The sequence below is a fragment of the Takifugu rubripes genome, chromosome 7 (assembly GCF_901000725.2).
Source record: "Takifugu rubripes chromosome 7, fTakRub1.2, whole genome shotgun sequence".
NCBI classification, from domain to species: domain Eukaryota; kingdom Metazoa; phylum Chordata; class Actinopteri; order Tetraodontiformes; family Tetraodontidae; genus Takifugu; species Takifugu rubripes.
In genome coordinates this window covers 13,634,639-13,644,071 of record NC_042291.1, presented here as the reverse complement: position 1 = coordinate 13,644,071, position 9,433 = coordinate 13,634,639, and the positions used below count along the sequence as shown (strand labels likewise).

General features: G+C 48.8%; 1 protein-coding gene across 1 annotated transcript; it reads left to right on the top strand.

Moving 5' to 3' along the window:
* The first annotated feature begins 213 nt into the window (after window positions 1–213).
* Window positions 214–9,145, top strand: dgat1b (diacylglycerol O-acyltransferase 1b). Its single transcript, XM_029839232.1, has 17 exons — window positions 214–738; window positions 1,904–1,991; window positions 2,468–2,508; window positions 2,898–2,983; window positions 4,058–4,110; window positions 4,436–4,541; window positions 5,771–5,899; window positions 6,316–6,384; window positions 6,483–6,586; window positions 6,697–6,735; window positions 6,821–6,862; window positions 6,927–6,971; window positions 7,061–7,173; window positions 7,499–7,564; window positions 7,911–7,998; window positions 8,120–8,182; window positions 8,534–9,145. Exons 1-17 carry the CDS (start codon window positions 515–517, stop codon window positions 8,687–8,689), a joined length of 1,512 nt encoding a protein of 503 aa, XP_029695092.1. The 5' UTR covers window positions 214–514; the 3' UTR covers window positions 8,690–9,145.
* The last annotated feature ends 288 nt before the right edge of the window (window positions 9,146–9,433 follow it).

The following is a 9,433-nucleotide window of genomic DNA, read 5'->3' as shown; positions in this document are numbered from 1 at the left end:
TGGTGAGCAGGAATTGGAGTGAAATGTTCCATGTCACACAATAATATGCGACAGGCCTTAAATGATGATGATGTTTTTAATTTAGCAACATTGTATTTCCAGTGTTTCCTTTCAAGGGGGTAAAACCAGAAGTCTTTGAACGTCTGACCTCCATTTTTAAGTCTGTTTTTTTTTTTTTTCTCCCTCTGCAGAAACTTCCTGAGGAAACATGAGAAGAGTTTGGACAGAAAGCTGAGCTGGGAGGCGCCCGGAACTGAATTCTGGAATATTTCTTTTCCTGGAGTTCAGATCTACCTGTCTCGTCCCACCTGGAGGCTGGAGCCTCGGCTCGGCGTCACCGCTCCAACTACACGGAAACACACGCGCTCTCTCTGGGCGGAAACCTTCCGTGAACGTCCCCCACCCCTCTGGAGCTCCGGCGGTACCAGCTGTCATGCTGCTGTCCTTCACCAGCCCCACGACTCAACTTTAGGCACATTTAGCTGCTGTTTTTCCTGTATTTATTCCTTCCGTCATGGGTGACTCTGTCGCCATCGAGGCCTCCGCTCGCAGGCGGAGGGCAGCGCGGAGAAGTGCGAGCCTCATGCCGGAGGACGGTGAGTGCGCGGCGGCGTGCGGGAGCCCGGTGGCCGCTAACATTAGCCGCGTTAATGGGCGCACAAAACGCGACCGTTCGCTGGAAACGACCTCCAAGACCGAGAGGAAGAGGCGGACGTGTGACCCGAGCGAGCGGCTGAGGTGAGCTGGTTCCTGGGGCCGTTTAAATGCTGCAGTTTGGGAATTCCTCGCGTAAATCTCCCCAGCTTCAGCACATCTGTGTCAGTCTGGTAACCAGTTAAAGGTGAACCTCTGGTTAGTGTGTCACCGAACAATGGTGACTTTGTTCCTGCTCTGGCCCAAAAGCGCAGTTAGATGCATTAAAAGCAACTTTTAAACGTTGAATGGAGGTCTGACTGGATCCATGGGGACCCATCTAATGGGAAAGGGGGGGGGGGGGGCACAATTCTGTTATGGTGGCAAAAATTAATAATCGCTTACTTTCTCAATGCAAAGTGTTGGAAAATGAAACAGCCCTCTGGCACGAAACTGACTTGTATTTTTAAGTGAGCCTGATCAGGTGGCTCAATCCCCTTTTGAGATGCATTCCACACTTTGGTGTCCTATCTGAGTTGCACATCACAAAAGCATCCAGCATTAGTAGGCTAACTAAAAATTGATTGATTGTTTGCGTGCCGACAACCGATAACCTACACGTCAGTGACACAATAATGTCCGAACAAAGCTTTTAAATGACACCAAATGGATTTATGTGTTCTGTTGGCAGCACAGCGGCCATCTTGAATGCAGCGTATATTTACCTGCTTTATTTGTCCTCCCTGAAACACCAGCAAACTGTACGGTTGTAAATACCAAATTAGTGCCAGATCTCACTGATAAATAACAAATAATAAAATATAACATTAATATAATATTTGACTCTTGGCCTTTGCTCAAACCAGAAAAGTCAACATGTGGGTGTGGCGGGGGGGGGTTATGTCCCTGTTTGCCCACGACAAGAATGTTTATTCTGGACCCAGAACATGTTTTGAGATGCATCTCAAATAGAGCCGTGCATCCATGTCCAATTATTACGTCTGTCACGGGTGGAAGCGCTGGGCGGACGACATGTCGGGTGACTCCGCCCACTTGTGGACAGGAAGTGCACAACGTTGGTTGCAGAGGTGAAACCCACGTTTTGCAATCACAGGAAATGAGTCAGTTTTCTTGCGCTTAAGACCTTTGATAGTCCTCCTGATTCAGTGTGTTTTCCCTGTTTTCCTCTGGGTGTGGGCGCGACCTGCCGCCCAGGCCTCGTCTTTATCCGCTGGAATCTCCCAGTAATCCACCTGATTTGTGTCTGCAGTTGTCATAAGACCCAGGACTCCCTGCTGAGTTCAGCCAGTGGTTACAACAAGTACAGAGGGATTCTCAACTGGTGTGTGGTCATGCTGGTAAGACCTGCGTAATCGTGCACGTCCAAGGTCAAGGTCAAGGTCGAGGCGCAGGAGTGCGGCTCTGAAACACTGATGGGTCATAATGAAGCATCGGTGAACTAAAATAAGTCAGAATTAAGCGGAGATTTGTTTATTTGTGGTAAAAACTGAGTTTTTCTATTGAATATCCCTCAAAAATCTCCACAAACACTGTGAGCAGATCCAGCTCACGTCTTCCTGCTGCCCTCCTCTTCCTCCGCTCAGACGTGGAGGAAGAGGAGGGAAGCCTTCAGCTAATCCAAGCTTTGAACACAGATTGTTGTCTTCATCACGGGCGCTTTTTATTCCCGACATCCACACAACTTCTGTCCTATCCCCCCCCCCCACACACACACACACACACATAGATGAAGAGGAGGGGGAAGAGATGAGACCCACAGATGGGGAAGTGTTGGAAGGAACAATAAAACTTTGATTCTCCTCTTGTGTTACAGGTGCTGAGTAACGCGCGCCTCTTTTTAGAAAACCTTCTAAAGTGAGTAGCTCCAATTCAAAATTCATATTCATCAGGACCCACAGCAGGTGGTTTTTGTGCCTAATGATCAGTAGAACGGCGCAGTTTGTGCTTCTTTTCTCTTTCTAATCCATGAACGTCTCCTAAAAATACGTTTGCACTGACACAATTGAGAGGAAAACCAATAAATCTCTTAAGAGGGAATAATCAATCATATTGAAGGCTTTGGTTAATGGGTTATGCTGTATTTTCCTTCATGAGTGTTTAAAATGAAGCCATCATGTCTTGACAGCTGCTGTTGGTTGCTGATTTAGTGATTCTGTCTCTGTTTATTACACATTAATAACAACTGTACAATTAAAAGGTTTATCCCACATTTCCAGTAATTCCTGTACTCCTCTGTGTGACAGGCATGGAATTCTGGTGGATCCCATTCAGGTGGTTTCCCTGTTCCTGAATGATCCGTATAGGTGGCCGGCAGCCTGCCTGGTCATCGGTAAGTCACCTTTTCCCCTTTTTAAAACAGGTGAAACACGCGGCTAACGTGGGTGAGACGAGGTGATATTTCCGGAGGTGAAAAATCGGATCGGATGAAACTAGAAGGGATGTTTCGAAAAGGAGAAAAAGCCAAAGCTGTTTTCAGCCCCAGAGGAGCATCCATTAGTCCGGGGGTTCATTTTTAGAGGATATTGCAGTGAAGAGCCTGCAGTAATCGACAGGGTCTCCAGAGGGTCGATCTGGCATCCTGGATATATGATAGTGTTGCTGCCTGGAACAAGCAGAAACCATCGAGCGAGGCAGAAGAGAAGCAGATCGTACTGCTTATCTTTGATTATTATTGATGATCAGGCCAGAAAGGATGAACAGAAGCTCAGGAGGGGCAGGTTTAGAACACACTGGCTCTAAAAGGACTGTAGCAACTTCAGTATATACACCCAAACTCATCCTTGTTCTTCCATCTTTGAGAGGACCTGATGTGTTCCCCAGCTCCTTAAGCTCACCTTAACATCTCAAGTTAACTCCCAAATCCTAAACTAAGGTCTAACCTCAACCTCAAACTGTGTCTTTACCCTCAAATTGCCCTTTGATGTTATGAGGACCCACCAAAATGTCCTCACTTTGCTATTAGGTTGTGGATTTTGACACCTGCCAGCAAAGTTTCCCCCAAAGTTTTTATATTTAGCAAGTTAACCACTGAAGGAAACACACTTTTCCAGCAACTTATAAAGTTTTTCTGCACCTGTGGGCTCCACGTTTTGAGACAGATCAATAAATGGGGTTTATTAGGTGATGTAAAGGGAAAGAAATGATATTAAAAGAAGGAAAGGTGCTTCCTGTTATCTTCCCTGTATTACTCAGACACCAGACGTGTCTAAGATCATTTAGATTGATGGTTACTTTAATTATTGACTCGGTGATTCGTGTCTTATTATCCTGACAGTTAATATCTGTCAATCACGCGTGCGTCGGGTGGAAACGGCGAGTCTTAAGTCAGTCAGTCAGCGACATGAGGAGAGAAGCCTGGATTCTGCTTCTGCTTGTGATGAAACCTGTTATTTCCCGTTGACAGTGGCGAACGTCTTCGTCCTGGTGGCGCTCTACACCGAGAGGCAGCTGTCGAAGGTGAGTCTGTTTACGGCATCTCTTTAGCTCGGAGAAGCTTCCAGATGATCCTCAAGGTTGCCCCCCCCCATGATTAATGAGAAATAACTTCTGAAGCCTCAGACCTTGCTCAGATATTCCGTGACTCAGTTTTTTTGTTCATGAATATGGAAGATTTTGCACTTTTAAACACTTTAATAGGGCAGAGAAACTCCAGCTGTTCTTCTCCCCCCCCCCCCCCCCCCCCAAATCAGAGCGAACGAAGGCTTCAACGTTTCTGCGTGGCCCCGATTTTCGTTGAATAATCTCAGCAGCTTTGCGTCACCAGAACCCTCCTGTTCCTCAGGGCTCCTTCAGCGAGCGGCTGGGGTTCCTGGTCCACGCCATCAACATGGGCGTCTTGATCACATTTCCTGCTGCGGTGGTCCTGCTGCTCCCCTCTGTGACTCCAGGTACAGTAGCACCAGCGCCACGTCAGAAATCCGCTATACTGGGACGTGTGTGTCGCACCACGTGACCACCGCCGAGGCCTAGCGTGCTGGTTAGCGTGCAGCGATACGCGGTTGATAAAGCGGAGATAACCACGCCGCGATTAAGCGGACATTTATATCCTTAACCTTCAGGGAATCGGATCGACCCGTGTGATGGCGCAGTAAAAGAGATCTCCTCCTCGGCGGCGCTGTAATTGGAGTTGGTCGGCGGTAATGGACCAGTTGGTCATGAGTGGATTATTTCCAGCTGGCTCAGAAGAGCGGAGGAAAGGGGGGGGGGGGGTGCCAGCGTGAGTGCGGTTTATGCCACGGGGTCATCCAAGGGTCGCTCCTCCCGTCTTCATCAGGCGGGGTGACAGAAAACGTGTCTTTCCTCTGTGATAGATTCAAATCCATCCGTGGTTAATTAGAAAGGACGGACCCGTTAAGGGCTGTGAGCCCTCCTGTGCGGCGGCGCCGAGGCTTTTAGAATTCAGCCTCCCCTCCTTCGCAGAGGTGTGGAGGTCTCCCAGAGGTGACAGATGTGCTACCTCTCCGACTTTTTGGAGAGAGCCTCTATTTTAATCCCCCTCTGAGCTGCCGCCGCACCTCGTCGGGCTCCTGCACAGAACCGGCAGCTGCTTCGATGGGCCGAACCCGCCGAGGTTCTCGAGAACTAAAGCCTCCATTTTGCATTTTTAACAACCCGGAGTTTCTTAGTTCTCCTGGCAGCACCGATCCCAGTCTGCTCCTCCTGGTTTGTGATCATCCCCGCCGCTGTAGCAGCATCTGCATATTTGATGGTTGCCATGGCGGTGAGGGCTGGCTGTGCGCCTGTTGGATCCCCTGTGCTGAGACCCCCTATTTAACCACGGGTGCTCTGCTGGAGCTCCAGATCAGACATCCTGGTAAACAGGGATTGTAGTCCATAATTTCCAGGCCTTTAAGTGTGTTCAATCGGCAGTGGTCCGTGCAGCTCTTTAGACAGAACCTCAGTGGTGTAAATGATGCCATCAACCACAGAGCTGTGGTCGGACTGGACATTTACTGGTCCTTAGAGGTTTCAAGGAGTGGGGAGACAATTAGCTGTAGTAATAAACACACATCAGCACTTTATTTAACCATTTGTTCCAAGTGCAGTAACTGGGGTGTTGAACCTACAAAGCTTTTAATCTAAAGTGTGAATGAATACATATCTGGTCTGTTTTTAGTCGGGGGAGCGTCTGCTCTCAGCATCTACACCATCCTGTTTCTGAAGCTCTACTCCTATAAAGACGTCAACCTGTGGTGCAGAGAGCTGAGCAGCATCAAAGTCAAGAAACTCTCCCGGTCGCTCTCCTGTGAGTCCCAAACGCAGGCGCACGTTCGGACCAACGTCTTCTCTGTTGCTGTGAAGTCAGAGAAGCTTTTTCAAAACCTTTTTTAAACCCAGGTGCTCCCACACCCACACATTTAAACGGCAGCAGATGCCTTTCCGGTGTCGACATGTGCGGCAATAATAGTAGTTAATTATAAATAAATCGTTTTTAATTTTTTAAAGAGCAATTTGACTCAATTTCCCCCTTTTGTAATGTGGTCACAGCGACGCCTAACGGCAGAGAAGCGTCACTGCATCTGCACTGACGTCGACACTGACGTCGCTGTTATATCAGTGCAAAAGTAATTCAACTTAAAAGACACTTCTAACAGGCTTCTGTGAAGGACATCATTCCTCCCCGTGGGTCTGCCTGATTCTTAATCATTATTCTGCCCGCAGGCCCGTCACAGCAGCACTGGAGTGGAGGCGACTGTAAGGTGTCTTACCCCGGGAACCTCACCATCAGAGGTACTCGCCTGAACCCTCAGCGCTGCGTCAAGTGGAGGAAAATGAATGATGCGCTGCTTTCCACAACACTTCCTCTGTGCTCCGCTCTGTCTCTCCAGACATGTATTACTTTGTGTTCGCGCCGACCCTGTGCTACGAGCTCAACTTCCCCCGATCTCCCAGCGTCCGCGTGGGCTTCCTGCTGAGGAGGCTGTGCGAGATGGCGAGTGAACATCTCAAAGCGCCTGCTCATCGGCCCGTTCTTCGCCCACATTCTTTGATCGCCGGTTGATAATATCGCTCACTTTTTTCTGTTTTTCTATTTGTCTGCAGCTCTTCTTCACTCAGGTTTTGGTGGCTCTCGCTCAACAGGTGCGACCTTCCCCAGCTGCCGTCTCTATTCCTCTCCAAACGACCTGCTCGTCCACCCAAATAATTGCATTTCATGTCCTTTCAGTGGATGGTTCCCATCATTCGGAGCTCCATGAAGCCATTAGAGGTGAGCAACAGCACAAAGCTGTGATGTCGTTGTCTGTCTGACCTGCTGAGCTCCTCCTGTGTAGGACATGGATCTGTCCAGGATGACCGAGAGGCTCCTCAGATTAGCCGTGAGTAAAAACCTCCCGTGTTCTTGTCTGTTTTCCCGCCTTCCTGACTTCTCCTCGGCGCATTTAATTCCCTCTCGCTGCGTCTCCAGGTCCCGAACCACCTGCTGTGGCTGATGTTTTTCTACTGGTTCTTCCACTCATCCATGAACTTCACGGCCGAGCTGCTCCGCTTCGGTGACAGGCAGTTCTACAACGACTGGTGGTATGTTTACCTGTTTGCGCGAGGGTCGTGCACGTGCCAGCGAAGCGCACGGGGGTGTGCACACCTCTGCATTTACTGCGGCTCCATTACAGTTGAGAAGCTGCAGAACTTTCTCCTCTGTGAACCCCACATAAACCTCCTGCTGGATGCTTCCACACAGCCGTCTCCGTGGTGTCGGAATTTTGCTGCCGTTGTCAATTTGTTTCCTCGTCTCAGTGTTAATTTGACACACTTTCCCTGTTCATCAATATTGATCAGGCAGCCGAGGATCCATTATTTAGGTCCTTCATGCTTTCATGTGGCGTTTGTCTGGCTCTTCCTCCAGGAACTCTGAGACGGTGACATATTTCTGGCAGAACTGGAACATCCCCGTGCACAAGTGGTGCCTGCGGTGAGTTATTCTCTGAGGAGAACTGAACCGGGCCCAGAGCTCCGCACCAGAACACCGTGTTTATTACCAGCGCTAACGTAGCAGCTAGCTCCGAGTTTGCGCTCAGTCTGGTAAAAGCAAACGTATCATTGTTTAAGGTCCATTTATTACCCGGTAATTGGAGAGTTGCAGAACCCGACGTTAAGCCGAGCTCCCTCAGAATTTGAGATCACAATCGCGGCCTTCTTCTCCCGACGGTTTAACGGGGATTTGGCTGAAAATGTAAACCGAATTTCTGCCGGCTTTAATCTGCCTTTGATGTGCCTTCGCACTCGTTCACAGTTGCTATCTTCTGTTTGTCTTGCAGACATTTTTACAAGCCGCTGCTGAGGAGAGGATTTAGCAAAAAAGTCAGCCAGTCGGCCGTCTTTTTCTTGTCAGCCTTCTTCCATGAGGTGAGATCAGACGGAGATTACGTTCACTTTTTACGTTGGTGGAATCCAAATTACTCGGTAGGATCCACTCACAGGTAATCAGCGGTTACCTACAAACCCTTTACTGTTTGTGTCCCGTCAGTACCTGGTGAGTGTGCCTCTCAGAATGTTCAGGCTGTGGGCTTTCATGGGGATGATGGCACAGGTGAGACCAGCACACACACCAGTGTGTTTAAAGTGTGTAAATGTGTGTAGCCTGTGCTAACATTAGCTATCATAGAAGCAGCTGTGGTCTGGCATGTGCCGCTTTTGTTATCAAGCACTTTTTAATCTATGTTCAGGATGTTTTTAGTGCTTTGATCTGCTCTGTGTGAACATCAAAGCAGAATAGCGATGTAGCTTTCTACGAAACTCGGTGGGGAGGAAGGTGTGACGTTCGCTGTAAAGCGCAGCTTTGCGCTCGCGCCTTCTCCCGCTGGAAACGGGGGCGTGCGTGGAACCGATCTCCTCTGCTCAGGGAATCTGATTTAATAACGCTCATTCCTGTCCCGATCAGATCCCATTAGCCTGGTTCGTGGGGCGCTTCCTGCGCGGTAACTACGGTAACGCAGCGGTGTGGATCTCCATCATCATCGGTCAGCCTTTCGCCGTCCTGATGTACGTGCATGACTACTACGTCCTGCACCACAGACAAGAGGTCGACGGACTTTAAAAAGAAGAAAGATGGGTTTTTTCGTTGTTATGTTCCCAACACGACCACCGATTTAACAGTCGCAGCTCACGCGACCAGGCGCCTCCTCAGGTGGCGACTGGCGTGTCAACCCCCCTTTTTTAACCTCCTTTATCTTTGAAGACTCACCCAGGGTGCGTTGTGTTCGAGGACCTGCCCGTGGTAGATTTTAACCAGCTAATGTGAATTCTTCGGTCCACTCTGCTTCTTCCTGCCTGTTTTTCAACTGTGTGGCCCGACAGTGTCGTCTTTTATCATGTAAAAACACTCTAAATCCTGTGGGGGAAAATGAATATTTGTTATACGGTACCATTTTTTTGAAGTATTTCTATTTTTCTATGATGTTACTCAAGTGCCTGAAGGACACACGGCCAACTGGTGTAACTGGGGAATGCTGAATGGTGTGACTATGAATAAAAACACTTTTTAATAGCTGAATACGCCTCGAATTTCCTACTGTGGGATCCATTGTTTTATCAATCCGAGGCGTGTTTGGAAGGGTTTGAACTGCAGACACTCATTTATTCAACTGTCTTGATCGATACGAGGAGACGTGAAACCAGACGTGGATCGACTGAGGAACGTGGACTCCCTCCTCCTGCGCTTGTTGCTGGAGGCTCAGGAGAACCTCGGAGCCTTCAGAGGATCCTCACATCTGTGCTGATGGTCCTTATCGAGCCAGGCTGATCCTCATCCTTTCATCATTTATTACGCTGTGTTTTTCTC